This window comes from Limulus polyphemus, unplaced genomic scaffold (genome assembly GCF_000517525.1).
Source record: "Limulus polyphemus unplaced genomic scaffold, Limulus_polyphemus-2.1.2 Scaffold3352, whole genome shotgun sequence".
Taxonomy (NCBI): domain Eukaryota; kingdom Metazoa; phylum Arthropoda; class Merostomata; order Xiphosura; family Limulidae; genus Limulus; species Limulus polyphemus.
The window spans coordinates 68,824-94,452 of record NW_013668962.1 but is presented as its reverse complement, the minus strand read 5'-3'; the positions used below and the strand labels follow the sequence as shown (position 1 = coordinate 94,452).

The 25,629-nt window shown below is 31.0% G+C and overlaps 1 protein-coding gene across 2 annotated transcripts in view; it reads right to left on the bottom strand.

Annotated features, from left to right (window-relative positions):
- Nucleotides 1-25,629, bottom strand: part of LOC106469200 (carboxy-terminal domain RNA polymerase II polypeptide A small phosphatase 1-like) — a 47,271-nt gene that overhangs the window by 9,532 nt on the left and 12,110 nt on the right. The window contains exons 1-6 of one of the 2 annotated variants that reach the window (XM_022397634.1): nucleotides 13,972-14,103; nucleotides 8,334-8,461; nucleotides 5,221-5,328; nucleotides 3,774-3,830; nucleotides 2,853-2,945; nucleotides 2,100-2,198 (exon numbers count right to left, since the gene is read on the bottom strand). In XM_022397634.1, the coding sequence (XP_022253342.1) occupies nucleotides 2,100-2,198; nucleotides 2,853-2,945; nucleotides 3,774-3,830; nucleotides 5,221-5,328; nucleotides 8,334-8,461; nucleotides 13,972-14,047 (561 nt within the window). In that variant the 5' untranslated portion in view covers nucleotides 14,048-14,103. Of the gene's footprint in view, nucleotides 1-2,099; nucleotides 2,199-2,852; nucleotides 2,946-3,773; nucleotides 3,831-5,220; nucleotides 5,329-8,333; nucleotides 8,462-13,971; nucleotides 14,104-25,629 lie in introns of those variants that run through there. The other variant, XM_013929666.2, reaches the window with a different exon arrangement.

Sequence of the window (25,629 nt, the reverse complement as noted above, 5' to 3'; positions counted from 1 at the left end):
GTCACACCTGAACGCTCACATCCTTTTAATTATGTTTGAAATTATGAACATTGCTCAACATCATGAAAATTAAACCTTATTTTCAATAAGCAATCCTGAAAAATATTTGGGGGTGCTTAACTTTTTTCCAGGTGTATATATATGTACATTATATATACAAAATCAACTTTCCCAGCACTTCTAGAGATCAACAAGCATCTCTAGACTAAAGTTCTTAAGGCTTTATAGACACAAAAACCAACGAGTTTTAGGTGCCACAGCAGAATAACAGCTTGAATGACAAATACTCAATTATTTTCTGGAAGAAACACATTAACTATGAAAATCAAACAATACTTACTGAATACTTGAAAAAATAGTGTAAAAACTGTAAATCTCAGTCCAAGTGTACCTTAATAGCAGGTAATAAGGTTACAAGTCACATGTCACAACCTTATTCATGTTGCTATTTTCATGATCAAGTAAACTACAGTTTACTTGATCGTGATATGCATAAACTACAGATAGAGAGGGAGATGACAATAAGTTATATATGAAGCTATTAGGCTAAATGATACTTTCTTGTATCATGTAGTTGCTAGTCACTTGATTCTTTATTCACATCCTTTAAAAACAAATGTATCAACACTGATATGCCAAAATTAACAGTTATGCACACAGCTCAGCCAAAGTGCACATCAAAACTTTTTACAGAGTTACATTCAGAACTTAATTAAACAACTTTATTATCAAAGTATGTCAATAAACTTGGCCATCAAAACATAGTTTATAATTCAAGTTTTTACATTATTTATGTTTTGATTTCTTAATTTGAAAATGAAATATTTAAATAAATTCTCAAACTTCACCACTCTTTGTGATATGATGCATTTGTGCTCAGAATTCTACCTTACTGATTTTCTTTCTTCTCTTGTACGAGTTTCACATTATCCAACTAATTAAAAACAAAAACTATAGATAATGACAGACCAGAACATAAGATTTGAATCTCCTATGTGTTAGTTTGCTGAGATATCAATAAATTTGTCTTATGCACCAGTGAAGCTCTTCTTGTCATAGCTCTCAAAGATGTTATCTAAATCACATGTTGTCCTCTTTTGAAGGACATATTTATAACCATTAGAAAGGGTATTTATTCCTCTGTCAGAATCTTGTGGTTATTTCTTTTTGGTGTAGACAGTGAACAATTGGCTTTAGATTTCTTTGTCTGTGATTATTGTTGTTCAATTCAAAGCAGCTAACATAATTTCCTAAACCTATTTATAACTTAGTTAAAAATCCAGTAAAATTATAATTAATATTCCAGTGCCAGGTATATTTTGTGTGTTCTGAAATGCATGTTTGAAAAGTACACAAATTTATATTTATAAATCACACACGGAGCACTTGCTTCAATCTACAGCTGTTTTTTATTGCTTTTGAGAACTGTGGCAAAAAATACAGGCAAAAAAGCTATAAAATTAAAAGAAAACAGATATTAAAAGTTTAAGAGTTGAAACTGTGAAGATAAGAAGACCAACAATCTAACAAAAATGATGCATTCTCAGAACAATTTAAAAAACAAAAGGTGTTGTTTATTTTATTTAATATTTTAAAGCAATTCATTCAATGTATATTGAATGATTTCATAACAATTACTGTTAGGATAAGGAAAATAAAAGATAAAGTTTCAATGAAACAAATATGCACGAAGGAGGTTCTAAAGGTTATGCAAATGAAATACCAAAATTGTGAGATTTTATTCTTAATGTGAAAATCACCTTTCACTCAGATGGACTTTGTAAAGGCTTCAAAAATTCATGGACAAATCTCTGATAGAAATACCATCAAAAATTAAATTTTTTTTTACTGTACAATCAGACTTGTAAAGTCAGTCCAATGGAACAACATCATGCATACAGAGTTAAATAATTTACCAATATGTTTCTATTTAAACCCATTAGCATTGAAACCATCAAAGCACATCACCATTTAAAACATTTAACTATGCATTAAGTTTTCAACACAGATGAAGTCATAACCAAATTTCTGATGAACAATATTTAAATTCTTTGAGCCGATTACTTCAATGAATAATTGAAAACATTGTGAAAACTAACCTTAACATAATTGCTTCGATAGAAGACACAAGATTCCCTGAAAAGTCTTGCTCTGAAAACCCCCCACTTATCCAGAAGGTCAGCGACAGGGTCGGCATACTAAAAAATTAAATATATTTTTAAAAACTGAAAACGAATAATAAACAGAAACTAAGCATACAACACTAGCTTACATCTGAATGTACAGACACAGCATCACTTTAACCAAAATTGAATTGAGCTATCCTCTATTAGTAAACATACAAAAATAATTTTTATAATGTATAATTGTCAAGAATTTAATATTTAAGAATTTTTTGTATATTTTTTTTACGACCATATTTGAAAAGGAAGAATATTAGCTTTGCTAAGTTTTTATTAACAGTTTATTTATTGACATTCCCTTAAGGTAAAAAAACATTTATTGTTAAATTATAGATGAAAAACTGATTTTAAAAGAAAAATATATTTCTAATTATTAGAGAGTTAAAGTAAGACCCAATAAAGAACAAAACACACTTTAAAAAACAAATTACACAGAACTTAATTGGTAAAAGACAATATTATTAAAACAAGAATTATTTATAGCATTTTCAATTCTTATTTATGCCACATACAAAGATAGTACTTATTAATTTTTACTCAAAAGGTTTTGTTATTTGCATATATGATTTGAAAGAAAGGTATTCTTTCTTCTACATTTCAGAAATATCATACACATCTCTCATACTAGAAACAAAAACAGAATTTTAATGTTTGTTAGAAAAAACCTACTTTTGCGAGACTGGCAGTAAATAAAACACACTCGTACAGTTCACCCATTTTTTTTAAGAATTCATCTACAAATGGCCTCTTCAGCACATAAACCTATAACAGAAAAAAAAAACTTAGTGTTGATGTACTGAATCAACTCATCTGGTACAGTAAGTACATAAACTAAAACTACTGAATCAAATTGCTTTAAACTTTGTATATACTTTTGAATAATATAAAACCTATATATGAAATAAAATGTATTGTTTAGCAACGGTAATCATATTTAGTTTCTGAAGTTCCTAAAGTTTCTTGTAAAACACTGTTCTTAAAGAACAAAAATAAATACTTCCGTTAATTATAGATTTTCTTTTTGATATCTTATATTGAAAAGCCTTTTAAATGTATTCAGAAATCTGTTTGGTTTAGAACAAAACTACACTGGGCTATCTACTGTGTCCACCGTGGTGAATCGAACCCCAGGGTTTAAGAGTTGTACGTCTGTAAACTTACTGCTGTACCACCAGGGAACAAAAGTTTTTTGAATAAGATGCTTTACATATTAACAATGTCAGCACAATGACAATAAATGTTGAAAAAATGAGAGGAATATGCAAAACTTGAATATGTTATATTATGTACGAACAAATTCCATTTTACATATCCAACCAGTTTTAACTTAATCTTCTTTTTTGCTATTTTCCTTTGCCCATAGAAGCAAATACATAACTGCTAAGAGACAAACCTAAATACCTTAGTGGTCAATAACGATTTGCATCACAGACACTTTTTGAACCTTTAATCAAGCAATCAGTTAATTATATTCTGCATTACCTTCTTATAAATTCTAGGTTGTCGTGTAATACTTCAAGTTTGACCAAAATTAATTTTAGTATTCGTAACATGATACAGATACTGAACTGTGTTACCAGAACCACTTACCTGGTGTACAATGCCATCTATTTCCACAGGAACTACAAAATCAGCATTACTGATAGGCTGAAAAGTCAACAAATAAGTGTTACTTTCTTTTTTGCTTATTTCAGATAAGATGAATTAATAATATGGTTACAACTAAATTAATATTTAAGTGAAGGAGCTCTTAGACTCTTAGAATTTCTTATGTAAAATGAGCAAGAAAACATCAAGAAAAGACAATATAATGTTTTTTGTATTTTACAAACAACTTCCATGGCGTGCTTCACATCTCACAATGAGAATACATTCAGTTCCTGGCTAACTATTACAGCTGTAAAAAAAGATACATTTACCCATCTGATAGATCTTATCAATTTTGAAATAAGCTAAAGCTTATGGCAAGAGTGTATCAGATGTATCAAAAAAAGAGCCTTGATTCACTGCTAATATATCTTAATATATTTGTTTTCACCTAAATGTAATATTTCCTAAGATGTACTTAATATTTTGTACAAGAGCCTATCAACTGTTTCAAAAATTTTTATCTAGTACTTTGGAAGTAACACTATGAAAGCATTGACCTAATACAATAAAACAACAAATTATAAAATATTATCTTAAATAAATGCCTTGAAACTAATGGTATAGTTAGAGGAGCAGGTGAATATTATAAATAAAAATGTTAGTAACTGAGGTCAATAAAACACGACATAAAAATCTCCAAAAATCAAATTTGTAAATACTTAAGTTCTTTCCACAGTCATGTCTTGTTGTAAAAAAACATTGCTTACGTTCTGAGAATACACAACTATATGCAAGATATATATTTTATGTTTAACGAAGGAAATATTTAGAAAAAAAACTAATTTTTGGAAGAATCTCTACACGTAAAGTGTACCAAATATAAAATGAAAAATAAAAGGGAGCTACCCGCATATCATTTTGGATTATAAACCTAGGCACTCGTATGTTGTACTTAAAAATCTTTAATCTAGAAGCTTTTTTATATCCTTATGAAACTGTAGTATTTAGTTTTGGTCAATTTAGTGTTAATACACAAAGAAATAAGCAAGAGAGAGAAGATTTTGGGAAGCTTTACTATAACAAATATTATGTAGGATACTAAAAGTAGGAGAATATTTTATAGAATGTATTCTAGATTGCTATACAGACATACAAAAAAAGTAACTTTCTGTTTGTGATTTAGATTCCCCCAAAAAATTATACATTTCTACAATAAACTAATTAAGAAACTTAACCTCAGTGACATTTACTAATTGGAGAAATATTATTAAAATTAAAATAAATAAATACAAATCATATCAGAGCCATTTGAATTATTTTGGGCAAATACAACCAAAAAGTTCATTGTTAATTCTGGTCACTAGCTTTAGTTGTCCAGAATTCTAGTTTGGGATAGAAACTTTAAAATAATAACAGTCTTATCAATATTCATTGGTTACACAAGTACCTTGAATGAGCTGTGAACGAGAGTTTCATCCAAGTCTATGACCATGCACATCTTTTGTACATCCTGACTTTTTGCTGTAGGGAGGAGATAAGCACCAGGGATCTGGATCTGTAAGTTTTTAGTTTCAACATACTTTTGTTTAATCACTTGTTTAATTACATAAGCAAAACTCTATAAAAGAACTACAAAATTGAGTTTGGAAACCAAACACTACTGAGTTTTTGGATTTTAATTCTAGAAAATGTGTATTTGAAAAAGAAATCTTATATTATTATTACTGGGAAACATCATATTAATTTAAAAAAGGAAAATATGATAAATTACATAACTTGGTTATACATATACAGTAGAATCACCAGGGTAACAGGGATGTGGGTTTGAAACTCATTCTAGTTCACAGATACACCAAAATATAACTCAGTATATTTTCATGAAAATATGAATACAGCAATCACATTTCTAAAATACTAAGTTTACTGAAAAACAGAATGCTAGATATTTAACTGTTTATTTGGAATTTTGCTTTCCAAATAAACAGTGAACATATGCCATATTTCTGTGTTTGTGTCTCTAAGTTTCCCTGCTAACTTACCTCTTTGGGATGTACAGTTTTTCCTTTTAAGTTTTATACTCTGATCCATCTGTTCAATTTTAATAATATTTAATTTCAAAACACCTTTCACAGAAACTATGAAAATGGTTTTTAGCAAAGAAATCACCAAGTGTTATCATTTTGTTTACAGAATGGTTAGAGGGGTAAAAAACAAAAACAACCTCTAATTATAGCCAATTTAAAATGAAAAGCTTAAAAATGAATTTTAAACCAATCCAAGTTTAGATTTCAACCAATAGAGAAGGCTTCTCCATATTTATTTCAACTGTTAGTTCCATATTTCAATCAGTAATAACTTACAGTGGAAGACCCCTTCATACACACACTCAATCAGCATTCCCTTACTTTTAGTACACATATTTAACCTGGTACACCTTAATTTCAACTGTTAGTACCATATTTCAATCAGTAATAATTTACAGTGGAAGACCCCTCCATACACACACACTCAATCAGCATTCCCTTACTTTTAGTACACATATTTAACCTGATACACCTTAATTTCAACTGTTAGTACCATATTTCAATCAGTAATAATTTACAGTGGAAGACCCCTTCATACACACACTCAATCAGCATTCCCTTACTTTTAGTATACATATTTAATCTGGTACAACTTAATTTCAACTGTTAGTACCATATTTCAATCAGTAATAATTTACAGTGGAAGACCCCTCCATACACACACACTCAATCAGCATTCCCTTACTTTTAGTATACATATTTAATCTGGTACACCTTACAAATTCCCATAATACATAACTTTTTAACCTGTATTAATTATAAACAAATCACACAAAATATGTACCCAAACAAAATCTTACTGGTCATATATAAATGAGCCAGTATAATTTATAATGTAATGGTCCAATAATTAAAGCTGGGTGATTAACTCAATCAAAATAATGAATAATCAATGAGCACTGACTACAATGCTTAGTGTCATGTAAAGTAACTGATTCGACAAAATTGATCAAGTAATTGAAATATTAGATATTGTTATTTCCACTGGCACAACTGCAAGTGATAGTGAAGGTGTACACAACTGATGAATGTGAGGATATGCCCTAGTAGCCATTGGTTACACAACTGATGAATGTGAGGATATGCCCTAGTAGCCATTGGTTACACAACTAGCCACAGTGATACCTATTGTTCATGTTTACTTTGTATGTCTGGCTAACAGTGAGCTTTAATTTAAAAAGAGGGGTTCTCTACCTTTTTTTTACTCACACTCCACTATGGACATTTTTGATACTTGTGAACCCCCCCTCCCCCAAAATTTAAACTAGCCCCTGATTGGTTCTGTACTTAACACACATGGTTAGAAAACAACAACAATAGAGTGCTAATTTGTAATATATATTTTTCTAAATTATTTTTGTAATTTATTACAGTATCATTCAAATGTTCACTTGAGAACTTGACAATAAAGTGTAAAGTATTTAAATAAAACAATGTTAGTAATATAGATAATAAATTACAGACAAGACTGTTAAACTTTGTGACAAACCGTTGTTAAAACTTCTGTATCTAGATAAGTATTGTATCATCAATACCTAAATATGTATCGTATCGATTACTATACACCCCTAGTTTCTACAGTTTCTTTCAGCCTATACTATAAAATGTAAAGATATTAATCATTATAATGTGTTCCTTCTGAACTTCTGTTGGTATCAACAACTTTTCACTAAAAAGCTGAGAATGTTTTTTCATAAAGTTGTTAATTACTTTCTATGTTTTTCACACTGGTGATGGAATTAGAAAAAAAAATAAATGTCTATAATTTAGGATTTGTTCTTATTATTTTATTGTTTCTAACAATACTAAGATATCTACCTTATAAATCATTTTCATCTCTGTAATAAGATTACCTAACATTATCACAAGTTTTCTTGACAAAAAAGTAAATTTTGTCTGTTTTTTTAAGCTCAGTATAAATTTGTTTTCACAGAATTATATATTATATATCATGCACCGTGACAAAAATGTTTGCTAGTTTTCTTACATGAAATCTAAGAACAATTACTTTTGACAAATAACTAAATTTAGTTAGCTTTAGTAGTAGTGTGAAAAATCTTTGGGCAGAAACCTACCAAATGGTATTAACTGTATTTTCAGCTTGCTACAGGTTTTGTACCATGTTACATGTATAATACATTTTCATGTACAACAATTAAGGAATCATAAAGTAACCTAATCCTAAACTGTTGTACCTTCATGAAGAAGTCTATAATATTAAGTGATGGGTAGTTTAAAAAATGTCTTTAAAAAAAAACAAAAAAAACCTGAAAATTGGAAGTTTAGTCCCATGTGAAAATAACTGACTAGTTGAATGTAATTAATTAATGAGGCTGACAATTAAACAATTAGAAATTTCTAATACTCACCCAGCTTTACTAATAATACAATTAAACTGGGAATCTAATTAAATTCAAACCTCGTATACTCAAAAAGAAGTTTACAAAAAGCTAAATAATTCAAACAAAACATTTACCTTTGGAGAATACCTTGCATTTTCCTCAGCATAAATGGGAGGATTAGTCTGACCAGCATTTGCACCAAAACAACATAACAAAGTACTGAGGAAACCTTTATTTCTGGGCTTTTTTATCACAGGATAGGCTATAGAAAAATAATATTGTTATGACATTACGGTAACTTACTACTTATAAAAATTCTATGAAACTAGAACATAAGTAAAAAAAACAAGGATATACAAATATGTAACGAAAACAATAAAAAAAGCAGGTATATGATTAATCACCTATGATTATTAAAATGAAAGAATATTTAAATAAAATCCTACTCCTACATGTATTCAAGAATTAAAAAACTACAGTAACTAGTTAGTTCCTAAACATCCTTTGTTTCTAAGTTACTTATTAAGTTCCATAGTTAAATGTAAATATACATGTGACATTAAAAGTAACTTAAGAGTATATCATCAGCAAAAACAATAAAAACAAGTGTTCCACATACAATAACTAATAGTTGTACACCTTTAATTTGTTAGCATTTTACTAACAGTGAGAGAGGATGTGCTGTTAATCACCTTGTATGTTGCCAATACTGACTTTTTTTAATCTCTTATATTTGTGGTGTTTGATGTTACTCATAATTCTCCGCATCCTAGAAGTAAACAAGTTTGGGTAAAATCACTTACTATGTATATGAATTGACAAATCACTTGGGGTATGGTTATTCCATAAAAGAGTATGGCAAAGCAGAAAACAATTGAAGCCACACAGCAGATATTAACAACCAAAGTAGCTTGCAATTAATTCACTGTTCATCTGCACTCTAGCAGGCAAACTTGTACATAAAAGCTGGAAGTTTCCATAAATATCTCTTAGCAGCCAAAGATATTAAAAATATGCCTATTATGTAACAAAACTTCTTGTGTATGAACAATAAGTCATTTACCATTTGTTGACGAGAGGAAATACACTATACACTTTAAATAAAAGTTAAAAAATACAGCCTTTGAGTGGATTTTTTATCTTTACTTTTTGTTTAACGTTATTAGAATGTTTTGACCACTCATGTGCCGATCATCAGGTAACTGTCATCAGTGGTCAACACATTGTAATAAAGTTAAATAAAAATAAACAATCCACTCAATAGCTGCATCTCTGGACTTTTATTTAAAGTCATCTAACAGTCAAATCACTTAGTCTCTGTCTGATAAACCTTTAATGGTTGAATAGGCTTAATACATCATAGGTGTCCTTCGTTAAGAAAATACGTTTGTTTCAAACATGGACAACAAAGATGTTTATTTTCATAAAACATATTTCAAATATTTTAAGATTATACCCATCAGACTGCAGATCTACCTACACTGCTCATATGAAAGGTCACGTACAGTCACTGTGGTTTACAATATTTCACTGTGAATAGCTATACATAATACATCATATCATCTGCTTATCTCTGTTTGAAATTAATTGAGTTATTTATTTGATTTTTAATACAAGTAAAATGGGACAGGAAAGACAAACTTCTATATGACTGAAGGTTACATTAGTCTCAAGTAAAATGGAACAGGAAAGACAAACTTCTATATGACTGAAGGTTACATTAGTCTCAAGTAAAATGGGACAGGAAAGACAAACATCTATATGACTGAAGGTTAACATTAGTCTGCCCATACTTCCTAACCTTTACCTAAATTTATAACATTTTAATTTTCTTTCCCATGATAAGTTACATGGTACCTTTTCTTTTCACTGTATATTCGTGGGAGGAGGGTAGGCTGCTTTTGATTATGTGTGGTTGTATATCATTATCCTTTTTTAATTATCTGTTTCACATTTTATTTCTTCCACATTCTTTCTCTGCCATCTGTGTTCTGAATTATTTAGGTTTACCTGTAGCTGGGTTGTGTATTGTTTATTTCATTTTGCTATTGGGCAACTACCATCTCATAGTTTGCTGCAGACAGTAAATGTGTAGTTTGATTAAGGATATTACGAGTTCAACCATTTGAACCAGGCCCTCTGATAATTACAAATGTGTTCACATTTTGTAGCACAACAGACTCCTACCCACATTAGAGTATAACTGAAGAGACAAGGTATCTTCAGTGCTATTTGAATGTTGATATGCAGTTATACACTACTAACTATTTTGTTTTTTTTCAAAAGGTTTTGTCTTTGTACATTTTAAATTTACATTTGAAGATATACATATACAACATTTTTATTATTTGTGCCAACAAATACTTGATTGAGACAGAAAAACAATAACAAAATAAGGTAAAATAACAAAACAATGGTATCGTTTTAAAATGAAAATATCTGTGACCACAGCATTACAAAGCATTGGGGATATTCTGTCTATCAGACATAAACAAAACAGCAGACAGAAAAACAGGAAGCAAGCTACAGATTCAATAAGGAGTTAAGATTTGGGTGCTAAAACCTACAATGTCCCAGATCCCACTACAGCTCACTGTCTACAGTCAGATGTAAACCTTCAATGTCCCAGATCCCACTACAGCTCACTGTCTACAGTCAGATGTAAACCTTCAATGTCCCAGATCCCACTACAGCTCACTGTCTACAGTCAGATGTGGGTAAAATAGAAAGAAATCTGATAACATCAACCATCCTTGATTTCTATCTAAAATTATCATCCATCCTCCACCTTATATATATATATACAACTATAATAAAAACTTATAACTTTTATAAAGACAAGTGGTGATTAGTATATACATAACCTAGCTAGCTATATTAATATAGAAAGTTTTAATGCTACAAAAAGTATTGAAATAAGAAAGTCAAAACTACAAAAACTGAGTTACAGAAAAGAATCACTGGGACCCCAGATGGAAGAGTTCTGTGAAGGAATTAGAATGTTAAAGTTCTTTTTTTTTTCTGTATGCTTGTCTGGAAAAGTCACTAACTTACTTACTTAAATGAAAATTTGTTGAAATAGTGAAATTTTTATTCATTCCATAAACACATATATAGTGATTTAGGTGGGATTATAAATACAATAAGCTTTAATTTTGCTCAGCAAATATTGTGAAATAGTCAATATTCAGACATTTTAAAGCTGGTTTTATATGGCCACCGTTTTATTTCATCATGACCCCAACTATTAAGTACTACCTTACATAATGATAAATACACACACACTCTGTATACTTACGCTGGATACTTACATAATGCAAACAAAGATTATTAATTTACTTGCATACTTTTGCATACACTTCAACACTTCCTGTAAATGTTTCATTAATATATTTATCTCATGCATTTATGGACCATCATAGAATATGTTTTTTTTTATGTCACTTATGAAGTGAACAGAATGAATTGTAAGCTCAATTCCTAGCTACTTCTCACTTATTCACTCTATCAAAAACAAAATAGACATCATTCACAATGTGGACGTATGTCAGATGTTTTCATATGAGACACCAAAGTTATTAGTTTTATTTTCTAATCAAAATAATATTCATTCCAATGGCTAAAATACTGACATATAATGAGTGTTTCATAACTTGTAATTCAATGTATCTTGCCAAGGAACTGCAGTAAGTGAAAAATTTTTTACAATGTATATGTGCTTTTCTAATAACATTTTTAAGGCAAATTTGTTTTATTTCAAAAACACAAAAGATAATCTCATATATATAAAAAACTGTCATTCAAATGCCAAAACAAAGAGTATATATACATGTACATAATCACAATGTTCATAATTAGGCAATAATTTACTCCATTTTCAGCCTCATTGGTAAAAGATAATGAATTACATTTTAGATTATTCGAAGTAGTATAATATATAAAGACTGAATGTACACTGAACCGACCCCATATTTTAGAGGGAATGTTGACTATAATTCTGAATTTACTAAGTGTTTTTATGAAATGTGGTAAGCTTTTAGTAAAATGTCAAAATCTGATATACACAAAAAATGTGTTATGAAAATATTTGTATTCAAGATATGTCTGTGACTTGATGATGTCAGTCTGATTCATTTTACGAAGTTTTATAATTATGTTTTTCCTCCAATTTATGAATGTTCCTCTTCTTCCTTTGAGGATACTTTGTCTTTCAAGAGAATTCCATGTTATTTTTTAAATTATCTTAACCAACACCAACTGGTTATTGAAATCACAGTTGAAGAGCAAGTGAATTCAGAACTCCCCCTTTAAAACATTAAAATTAGAAACAAAGGCAGCTTAAAGAAAAAAAAGGTATGAAAAGTTAAAATAATATATTATCCGTAGGTTTACATGGGAATTATTTTCAAACCACAACTACAAATCCAGATATTTTTTTTAAGAGTTAAGAACAGAATTCTTATTATTATCTGTATGTACGATTCACCATGATGTGAACAAGATTATATAAGTTTAACAAAGGCTTTGAAATATGCATTAAAGAACACAACTACAAAAAAAAAGAAAACAAAATCCTCTGTCCAACAACATGAAGGGTCATATAAAACATGAGTAAACAACCAACACTAAGATAATGGAATATAGTTTGAATATGGAAATATTTCAGTTCAATTATGTACATGTTGTAGTTACTAGCAGAAAATGTATATATAACAGTGTTTGATTAAAGGTAATAACGGTATATATATTAATACTAGCAATGCATTCACCTTAAACATTCTAAACTATCCAAAACATTCAAATAGTAAGATAGCTTCACATTACTTAAAATACATAAATTGCTGAAATTAATACTGAAGTATTCTCAATGAGAACCTAATAAAGATTTAAATAATATTCTGGTTGAGATTTGCCACTACTCTTTAGGAAAAAACGAATAATTAATCAAAATTTGGTATCTATATTTAAAGGCCCATTCTGCTTCATTCTTCAATATTTTGTTCTGTCAGGTTAACCTTAACCTAAATAATTAATTTAATCATCCATTTTTTTTTTTTACTAACCATAACAACAAACTTAAGGCTTATTTCAAATTTTCTCCCTCAATCTTTTTCACCTGCTGAATCCACTATGTACAGACAGTCACAAAAGTTAATACTGCTGGTTGGATAAGTATATATCTAAGAATTTTGAAAAGAAAAAAAAACTATACTGATAGGTACAGCTTCATAGTAAAAGTTCCAGGTACTAAAAGTCTGATTTTAAATTGTGATCGAGACACTTAAGCATCAAGCTGGCTATTTGCAATAAATAATCAGATGATGTAAAATTTAGAAATTTAATAATGAACTATCTGAAAAGTTCTAATTAAGAACAATAATTTCTCAAATCAATATGATAATGATAACTATTACTGAATTGTAAACGACTACAATAAAACATTTCAGTTGAAAAAAAACATGAAGCAAAGAGAGCAGAATAAATTTTTATACTGATTTTCACCTTCAATTGCTAATGATTGCTTTGTCTAACACTCCCATTAATTGTTAATTACAGTATCAGAAAATTCTTCTACTAAAGTACACTTAACTAAAGAACTGATACTTAAAAGTTTTATTTGTTTGAATAAAATGGAGGCTGAACAGTAAGTGCATAGTTAAAACATTACTGTATGTAAGACAAACTAACTCTTTACTAGCAGTTTTTAACAAAGGATTTTGAAATTTTAATATAGTGTGCACCAACAATATACATTTAGGATACCAAACTAACCTGGACAGACTTGGAGGTGAATGGGTATGAAATCAGGGTCCACAGCTATGATAACCTGGTATGTTCCGTTCCTCATCGTATACTTTTACGTAGTATTAAGATAGTATCTTTAAATTGTGTATACCTCAGTGAAGGCAGGTTGTGAATCAATATTAGCACACAGAGAAGTACAGATGGTAGTGTGGCAGAAGGTTAGGCGTTACCTTGCACACAGGACCAACTGGAAAATTTCCAAGACTGTTTTTTTTAAACATGTGGTTTTTGCAGCTCATCACGGTATGTTGAATCTAGGTTATAAATAACCATCAGTTTGTCAAAGATATGATTTTTTTTTCAAGCTTTCTCTTCATTTTAGAGGGAAAAAGAAGGAGGCAAAGTTTAACAACTCTAATGGCAACTAGTACTCTGTTTTATACATATATTTGATATTAAGTACTTCCATATATAAAAAAATGAGTGTAAACCTACTTGTATTGCTTGCCAGGGTTAGGATCTGTATATAATCCTCACTGTAGCAAACAACAAATCTTTTATTTAATATGTATTTTCCATTGTTTATTATCATTATTATTTTCTACGTACTTGTAGACTAGGTCTATATAAATGAATTAAACTCAAACTCAAAGCACGATTCTTTGAAAAGTTTAAATTATTTAACAGAATGACAATTAATGTACTTGAATATATTACAATTCTCAATTACTGTGCAAATTATGCTTTACTAAGAGTTATTATTTTAATACGACCACTGTACTTAGATAGGTCATTGTGCAGTTGTATCCGAGCTAAGTAAGAATTAGACAGGTATCCCTGAGGTGAGGAAATTAAGTTAATTAAAAAAAACTCATTTCTTTAAATCTAGAGGGCTCACAGTTTAAAAACTAAAAATCATTAGCTTATAATTACAGAAGAATATTTCTCAAATCTGTTAACAAATTTCTCTCAAAAACATTTAATACACAAAGATCATTTTTCCCAAAGTAATAAATGACAAACTTATTTGTAACTTATGGTAACATAAGTTCATCTTATCCCAACATAATCCACCCTGTCTCTCTTCGTCACTTACACCATCTGTAAACACTTACTAAGGAATCCTAGTTAACTCTACGTACACAGCATAGAAACTTCACATATGTAGGAACAACAGAAATGAGTGATTCACAGCTTCAGAAATAAAATCAGTCAGTTCATCTAAGAGATGTTTTGTTATAAGTTTATTTCCACAAAACCATAAGATGAATTTATATCATGCACCTGAATATGCAGTATGACTACACAACTCCTATGGAAAATTTATCACTATTTTTATGGGCCTTGAATGTCTTGAAGAAAAACAACAGTTATGAATAATTTACTTTTACAGTGCACACTTGTGCAGAAGTTACTTAAGTTCCTTTGAAGACACAGAAGAAATGTCCAAGAGTAAGTTACAATATTGATGAATAACTTTTCAAAGAAAAAAGTACTTTGGTTACATGACTGTCTCCAACAATTATACTTGACTAACAAGTCTGTTTCTAAAACAAGACAAAATGAGGGTGTGTTGTTTGCATATGGTAACTAGATGTCACATGACACTGAGTCTAAGTACTACGTTTGTAGGCGGGATGTTAAAAATACAAACTTGAAGGTCAGCAAAATATACACACTTCAACATCACAACATTTGGCACACCTCTACTAAACATCAAGTTAGGGAGGAAATAAGAAAGAGATATTGGCAAAGAGAGTAGAAAATAATTATGTTACATGTAAGATTACATATTCATATACGGCATCGTGAAACTTTCATTATTAAAATCAAAACAAAGTGACAACATAATACATTTTATGTAAATTTCTTTCACTAATATTTCATTAATTTGAATACTATAGTTGTATTTTATAATGATACAGTACAGTATATGATAATCAGTTAGCGCAATTATGGAAACTAATAAATCAAAAATTTAGTTTTATGTTAAAGAATAAGCTTAAAAAGAGCCTTAGAGAAAAAAAACAAACTACATAATGATACAGTATTTTACAATATTTAACCATGAATGCATGTAAAAACTGATTAAATATTATGTTTTTTGTCAAAATCTGGTGCCTAGCAAAATCCTGGAAACTGTCCACTTCTACACACAGTGACAAGTATTACCAATCTTAGAAGTTGGCTAGTCGAATTCCACACAAAATTATGGCCACTTGAAACTCCAAAACTCCAAAGTGTACATGACTTCAACAGCCAAAAATGGAGAATAAAGTTTTACGTCAGGGATGTGGAATTTTTGAAAAAACTCTTTCAAGGGACATAACGCTAAAAAAATCTAATCTACACAAACAAAAAAGTAGCATATAACTTTAACAGTGAACACAATCGATATATAATACCAGTGGCAGTTCAATTTTGTCTAGAATGGCTTTATACCAAATATTGCATCTAAGCTCTTCATATATTTTAAAGTTTCTTTCGTTTATTCAATAAGATTTTAGAGCAAAGCATACAGAACACACCACGCATAAACTGAAAAATAAATCATGGTTTATATTAACGGTACCATGAATTAAAATGTGTTTAATATATTTACATACCTACAGTGGTGGAAACATTTATTACATCATCTAGTTGTTTTACATTTTTCTTCAGAATCATCATCTGTTTTGAGACCCTAATGAATACAGATGCAAATTTGCTTCATGGATGATTCAATACTGTCTAATTATTACATCAGCAGTTTTATAGGCTCTATGTATTGCATCATCCATATTTAGAGCTTCTTACTGAAAGTCAGCTTAGATCAAATTCCAGATATTCCATTCCTGCCTAGCCATCGAGCTAGGCAGACGTCTCCAGCTATGCTCTCCCTGATTAAGCACATTGCCACTAATTTGACGGCAATGCTGGTGGTAATTATCGAAGGTCTACCCCTCAACTTTTCCCCCCGGGAAATAGTAGACTTTATCTGCATGTACAAACCCCATGTTAAGGTAATCCCAGAGCATACCAGATAACTACTTAAAGGAAGTATACTCCTGCAACCCAAGACTCTGGACGACCTTAGTTGCATATGCCAATCTTGAAACTGAAACCCACTCTTAACTTGTGAGCCTCCTAAAAGCAGTAGCCAGCCTTCATACAATCTTTCTCAGAAATGTTGATCAATTCTTCACCACCGACGAAATTCACCAAGCCCTTGAAATAACTACCCACTCCAAAATCCATGCATTTCACTGGATAATACCAATAAAATCAGGAATGCCCTCACATTTTATAATAGCCAATCAGACAGCAACAAAATCAGACATCCAATCAGACAGCAAATTACCTACTTTCACATGGTTGCTTTGTGGACTTTGATCACTTCAAGGCGGAAAAACTGTATTGTAAGATTTGTCCTTCCCCAACCCTAACCAACATCTCTTATGCATCCTCCTAAATCATCCCTGTATAACACCTGCCACCAACCAAATCATCCAAATCCACAGTTTAGAACAAATAATGGTAAAGAACCAACAGACCCAGATGGCACCTATCATAGCAATCAAACATCAAGACAAGTCAACCCAAGCATCAATAGCAAGAAGGGAAAAAAAGCCACCCAAGCACAGCCACCAACAAAAGACCATTTTCAACTGGAAACCACGGAGAAATCTCAATGAACAAGCACTCTGAATAGTCTATATCCATTCCTATCACTTAAGCCAGACCCACCTGCAGACCACTTGTCACCCAACTCACCAAATGCTTTACAAATAGACACTCTTCTCTGCCGAAAGAATGAACAAGCGAGTCGCCCACACAGTTCTCTTCCTTCTGTCACCCCCTACCAGTGATGACGAAGATCTCACCCAAAACAGAGCTCTTCCCAGACATAGTTCCTTCTTCAGAGCAGTCCACAACCTGAGAACATCCATGCCACATTAATCTACAGTCTCACTTCTCACTCTTGCCTCCTCACCATCAAACCAAGTTTCCTTTCAGTATCTTTCATGATTAATCGAGCACTGGTTAAGAACTGGTGCCTTACCAGTGAAAGTGGGTTTTCTTGGGGCACTCCTGTTTCCCCCCCACCCCCCACATCTAATTCTTTTGGCATTGTATTTATAGATCCCTGCAACCCTGAAGGACCATAAGTACGAGATTGACTGTTTGTTTGAGCTTAGTTTTTGATTATTCAGTCCAGTAAAACCATCATCAAATGTGTAGTCACTTTAGCAATAAATTCTATATCCAAGACTTTGCCCCTACCACAACCTTGAGTGTGGCAAAAGTGAACAGCAGTTTCTGAGCATCCTAGGCTGTCTTCCTAGGTTTTTCAAATCAAAATCCTGCTAGTAGTTGTAGTCAGTTTAGAAGCCTATCTGCTACAATATGTGTGTGATGTTACCATGGCAAGCATTGCAAGTTACCTCTAGGGGAAAAAGCAGTTGCTTCTTTGAGGTCAGGCTTAAAAATAGTTTTGTTTGTTGTAACCCTAAACTGATTTAAAATGCGGGAATGTAGGTTGGTAGGTAGGTAAATATTTTTTTCTTTCAAATTTTTTCACAAAAAAAATTTCAGAAACAACACCACTTCTGTAATCACCTAAAACATAAAGCATTAAACCATGAATACAGTTACTATCAACATTTATTCTGTAAAGAGAATTACAGAAATTTCAAATTCTTTTGTAACACACACTTGCTGGTCTATATCAACCTCAACTAACGAAGTTGAATTGATTGTTGCCGACAATTTTATGGTTTATTCTTCCATTTCATCTCGTTCGCCACTCAGAATCAATTTGTTTTTTATCCTAATCCTCAATCTGCAAGAATGTTTTTTGAAGATGGATACACTGAACAGACATGTGTTTGCCATGTTGTTGATAGTAAATTCTCCTAGCTAGGTCGTGTATACATTAGTTTAGCATGAAGGGTCCTGGGGACAAGATAAGCCATGTTGTCAAACTTCAATGCAGTGAAATTAAAAAAATAGGTTAAACAATTGCCTAATTTTTATATTTTTATTTAAAGGATGATGATGTTTCGAGCTACCGTTCATCATCAGATCATACAGCTTATAAATGCTTCTATACGCTCTTTACAGCTAAACTTACAAACATACAGTCTAGATCTTATTAAGTATATCTCATTTTGGACAGGTATTTATAAATAGCAACTGAGGCCTAGAACTTTTCACACACGCTACGAGATATTATGATGTATTAACATTCGAGAAAAACTTAGATGGTTCTAAAACATGACATAATAATACAAAAGTTGCAAATTTATGACAATTGAACTACACAATGTACGATTTGCACAGTTACTCATGCTATACTTAACACATTAGCTGTCATGTGCCCCACTGGTTAGTCACAGATAATTTCTTTTGTGGCATACGAGTTTGGGACACTGTGACTACTCCTTGGCACCTCTTGAATGTTTGATTTTTTAAACTTAACTTATTATTCTGCAGCGAACGTGTTAAATTAAAACATTTGTGGATATCTAACAATATTATAACCATAATACAGTGATAATTATTTTAAAGTTGGCAAATTTTGTTAAATGGGTCAGTATATAGGTAAATATTGGTAAAAATAAAAATTTCTCAGGTCATAATGTCCAAAACATATCTCAGTCTGTTCCAATTTCAGAAGGTCAGTTGGGTTATGGCAAACAGAAATATTTTTAAGCTCGGCCTAAGTAAAGAGGAACTTCCACCAAGACAGATTGCTAGAAGAATTAAATTTAACTGATCTGCTGTGAGCTGATATATAAAGAGACTGACTGTGTGGAGGGGTGGAAGGCTAGCAAACATATTCTAAAATGCATGAGCCTACAGAATCGTTGACTATTGTCCACAGAGCTCAAAAGAGATGGCAGGAAACTTCAAGGGTTACTGTTACTGTATGCATCATCTGGTCTTGCCTGCATTCAGCCAATCTTTCAGCAGGATGTCCAAGAAAGATGTCCAAAGAGCATGTTGACTGGACTGAAGCAATGTGGAGCAAAGTTATACTTGCACAGGTCTGATGAGAAGTGCTTTGTACAACACTGATGTGGTGAAGAGTTTCATCCAGCATGTTTGAATGCAACAGTGAAGCATCCACAGGGTCGGGTGGTATGAGGTATTATGCCTGCATTTTGTGAAAGGCACTGTCAATGCTGACAAATGCATCGAGAATCTCAAGTCCCGTTTAAAGCCAACAATTAGGGATCAATTTGGTGGAACTGACCAGTGCACATTCCAGGATGATTAAAAAGGCTAGCAATTTTCAAACATCTTAGGTTTGATTTCACTGCTTCAGGTGAAGGACCATCTAAGATCTCAACCTTATTGAAAACTGCTCAAAAGCAATGGGTAACAAAGTACAAAAGAAGAGACTGAGAAGCACCTCAATTGCAGGAAGCTCTAATCCATGTGTAACATCATGAACTTACCTACATTCAGTCCTTCATGCACAGCGATGTCAAGGAGTTGTAAAGGCCACAGGCACCACAATCAAACATGGAAAACAAGAAACAGACACGGTGACAACGTTTTGTCAATTACATTAAAGGTGTTACCTTTAATTCTAGGTTTTCTAGCTCAGAAAACATTTTTGTATTTGCCAAGTATTTGTTGATCATCTGCTGTAATATGTTTGTTATGGTTGGTTTGTTAATATAGATGTATACATGTGTTTGGATGACTGAAATATGAGTCAGCTTACACCACAAAATGTCCACACTTCTACAATACACAATCTCGTAAAAAATTATAGGAACCAAGAAAAGTTTGAAAAAAATTCAGCCACCTTACAAGAATTAGGTTAGTTCCAAATTACGCATATTTAGCTAACAATGCATAAAAATATTTACAATAGAAGTAAAATAATAAACAATGAATCGAAATAAAAACGTAATGACAATATACTGAACAGCATAAAAATACTGTTAATGAAATTGACAATAAATAAATAATATAGTACACCTTACTTAGGGAAAGAGAAACATTAGCTGTCAGCTCGAGATACTGTCATAGAATAAATTTGTTTGGAAAACATGACTTAGTTGAACTTAGTATAACATGCCCATTTTTTTTACCCCCAATTCTTCCCAGCAGAGTAGAAGTTAGGATGATTTGAGTGGTGGGTGGTAAAAACCAGTCTAGCTCATAGATGTATGCACTTGCGGCTGTCACTACTGTACCACCTCCCACCCCCCCCCCCTTGGTCAGGCAAAAAAAAAGGTTATTATTTTCATGTTTACAATTTTAATGACTTTAAAAATTTGTAAATTCTTTTGGAAAGTCCAATAAAACACTCCACACAAGCAATCGCTAGGCAAACACGTGTTATAAGTGGAAAGACAAATCTAAAAAAATTTTACTCTAGACTGAGTTTTATCTATCTGATTGATCATTCTTTAACAATGGGTAATGGATACAAATTAGTCACAATGAGATTAAAAAAAGTTTATATGCAAAAGATCCCAATGATATACTTTTATATATATTAGATATCCATAAAATTTTGAAAATATTTTTACACACCACATAAACTTTTACTGGAAAGAAAGCAGGCTTTGTATGGTATCCACTGTTTTTTACTGAAGACTTTTTTCAAAAAGTATTTCAGCATAAAATTTATTTGCTTTGTGACTTTTCAGGAAAAGTGTTTGTTTCTAATAAGTTAATTGCAATGTAAACTGTACCACAACATCAACAAGGAAATATTTCACACTTATGGTGAACTTTTCCACAGTGATATTTAGTGTCGGGCAGCAGTAGTCACATTGCTTGACATGTAATCTGAGGGTTGCAGGTTCAAATCCTTATTGCCAAACATGCTCATCATATATGGTTGCAAACTAAACCAGTCACCCATGTGTAAAAAATTCTTGGCTTACAAAATTACCAGCCGACCCAAAAGTAATGTCTACGAAAAATAGCATAAGTGTTTCGAATTTGGCCATAAGTTCAAAAGCACAAGTTTATAATTTCTGTGTACAGACAAAACATCTAGAAAATAAAACAAAAGACTGAGGAATATTAACATATATTACCTATATGTACAATGTGCATATGAACAATGTAAAGAATTTTAATAAACACAAATTTTTTATATTAAGCTAAAATATAATATATGATTCCATCTTGCAGGTATGTTTCTATCAGTCAGAGCGATACATTAAGTATGAAGAATTGCCAAAAATGTAAAATGATTAAATAAATAACGGGTGAAATCACTATTTTCTACGTAAATACGTAGGAAACCCCAGCACTAATTATTGGAATTAACTGCAACATCAAAGGTATTTTTTACTTCAATATTGTTATCTGACTCGTATGTTAATATCTAGTAACCACCAAAGTCATGGGCCCAAAAGCAATTTGATGAACAAATAATTTATAAAAAAACGAAAAACTTTATAAGGTATGAACCGCATCAGTGATTTTAGGTTTAAATATCTCCTTCCAAGCTATACTGTACAACTTAAAAGGTTTATTATGTTTAATTTTCATGAAAGTGAACAGGTTAACAAGATTATTTAATTAATTAAGTAATCAGAAAGTGGGAATAAACAGAAGTATTCGGTTTCGATTAATGTGATCAGTATGATTTTCCAGAAGGTTTTCTTGTCTTTATCATTCATCAAATCTATAAATACCTGTATGCTCTAATGTGTAAATGATCTTTTCATTTATTTGACCACTTTGAAAAACAATCAACACATAATATTACTTTGCCATGTTTATGATACAGCCATTTAAGAACAAAAATATATCTAACACTTTTGTTTATTTATAACAGTGACATCAAATGTCAAAGCATAATTTTTTTCATTTATGTCATTGTTTCTTAGGCTGTCATTAAATTTTCTTGTATTGAATTATATTTGATCAGAAATATCATGTAAAAAAAAAAAAAGCTCCAATCCATCTTTTGTTCACCATGTACAGTGAACACAACCAAAGGGACTGATGCGATTGGGGTAAAAGAACAATAATACAATTTACAACTGTATTGAGATATGCAAGTTCTGAAAAGATAAGAACACCCAAAAGAATCTACTGATTACTGTACTAATATTTACAAAAACAGTATTTGCTGCAGTAGTTCACCTGACTTGTTTACCTGAATAACTTTTTAAGAAGGACATGAGAAAAAAGTTATCTGGAACATAAAACTCATTACCCAACCACCACAACAACCAACCAAAACAAAACCAAAACACTAACTCTCATTACACACCATTCCACCAGACATAAAAATTCCTTAGTTATAAATTAACTGAAAATAATTTTGTTCAATAAGAAGTACATCTTTTGGCATCCAATACTTAAATATACCAATCCCATAATATATTCACATTTTCAGCCTTTTTATTTCATCACCCAAATATATCAGACATAGGAAGACTGTTCAAAACACTTATGAGTTTTGAACACACAAATCAAAGCACCTTTAATTCCTCTACAGTCCAGATTATTCAACTGCAAAACTTTAGGTTCCCATTTTGTTTACTTTTTAATGGACCAAATATCATTCTTTATATATATATATATATATACATATATATTCATAAGTCTGTAAACTTTCACAAGACCAGTTAACTCTTTCAGTATTAGCATTAGAAATCAAAGTAAAATATTTAGCACATCTGTAAAAAAATGTGGAACAACTTGAAGGTACATGTGATTTTGTTAAGATCCAAACTGATTTGAACACGAGTTATTCATATCCTCTAGGGGAACTGAAGAGTAACAGAAGTGGTAATGTACTTACACACTGTTCTCAATATATAGGTCAGTTAAATTTTAATAATTTACAAAAAACAAAGGTAAAACTACCTAATAATTCCTAAATACAGAAGTGTTTGATAATGAAAACAACTTTTTGTTCTACTGCACTCAGAATTCAATATGAAACTATCTGATGCTTCAAATTTATTAATTTCCTCAATAATTTGAAATACTTCAATTAAATCAACTCTGAACCCTTCTCTTTCCAAGAGAGAGCAATAATAGATGCCTCATGTGACAATCCATCCATTCTCAAAATTATCTACATAGCTCTGTCTTGCAACTAAATATCAAAGACAATGATCCAAGTTGTCCTGACTATGATACAGATGAAACAATGGACAACATATACATTTGTTGGTGATATTAAGGTCTTGGTTGCTCCTGGCTGCAAGAAAGATGTTGCTACTTTACAAAAGGATTCAAATTATTAGGTAGGTTGGGTTAATAAACAGCAAATAGCTTTTAATTATAATAAATGCAAGGTAATGCATGTGGGTTATCATAAGTTCAATTATAAGTATGATTTTGATGGAAACAACCTTAACAGTGTTATTAAAGAAAAAGGATCTTGATGATCTTATTGATCAGTCTCTTTAGCCATTCAAGCAGTACGATGTTGCTAGTTGTAAATTAAATATGATTTTAGGTTGAACCTACAGAAATACTGAATACAAAACTAAAGAGGTTATATATTCATTGTATAGGTAACAGATTAGGCCTTATTGAGAGTACTGTGTTCAATCTTGGGGTTATTAATTCTTAGGCATTTAATTATTGGAAAAGGTTCATAGGAGGATATTAGGCTAATACCTGGGATGAAAAGATTATTATACGAGGACAGGTTAAGATCTTTGATATTGCTTTCTTTTGTAAAAAGAAGAGAAAGAAGGGGCCTGAATGAGATGTTTCAGACTGTTAAAGGAAATGATAATGTTGATACATTATATTTTCTTTGTACTTAATGGCAAGAATGATAGGACTAGAGTACATAAATACAAGTTTTGACAGAGTAAGAGCCATCTTCCACTAAGTCAATTTGATTTATTGGTTTCAAATGTGATGAATGCGGAAAACTTAAGTGAGTTTAACCCTTCCATTACGTGCTGGCTGGAATACATCCAGCCCGTAACCAGGAAAGTATCTATGAGAGTAAATGTACACTAGTCTTTACAAAATTTTGCAGATTATTAGTAAACATTACAAGGATTTCATACACAAAATATCTGGTTTTCAAATTATGTTTTAAGATTTTTTCCTTTAAGATTTGCTCATGAATTTTTTCTTTCGGAATGTTGACTATCCAACGTACTTAATACTTTTCTTTAACTGAAATTTGTCAAGTTTCATTTATGTAATCTCTATAGCCTTCTAGATAATCATCAAATGTTTTATTAAATAAAACTTTATAATTAATATTGTATTTTATCAATATTAACTCTATATGGTGTTGACTGATTTCACTGACTTCGTAACCATCATAAAAATTAGGAAATAATCTAAATTATCTTTTTTTGTTCTAGAATAACTGCAAATTGTAACAGGAAACCACAAATGTTTATTCTAAGTAGCTTAAATCTCTAAACAGTATAAATCTATTTTTGTTTTATTGACCTTTGAACCATGTCTGACTAAAAATACCCCAACAGAAGTTGAAAATGACACAGCACACGTGCATCTACACGACCCTATCGAACAGCTTAATGCAGAAGCTTCTGGCACGTAAACACCATGAAGGTTTTTTATTATTTTTCATTCATTATCTTACCTAACAACTTTCTATTTTTATGATTTTAGTTACTTTTATAATAATAATAATAAACAGTTAAAACAAATGAAAAATAAAAAAAACCTCGTAATTAAAATAAAACATTTTAATCTTCAGTAAAGCTTTAT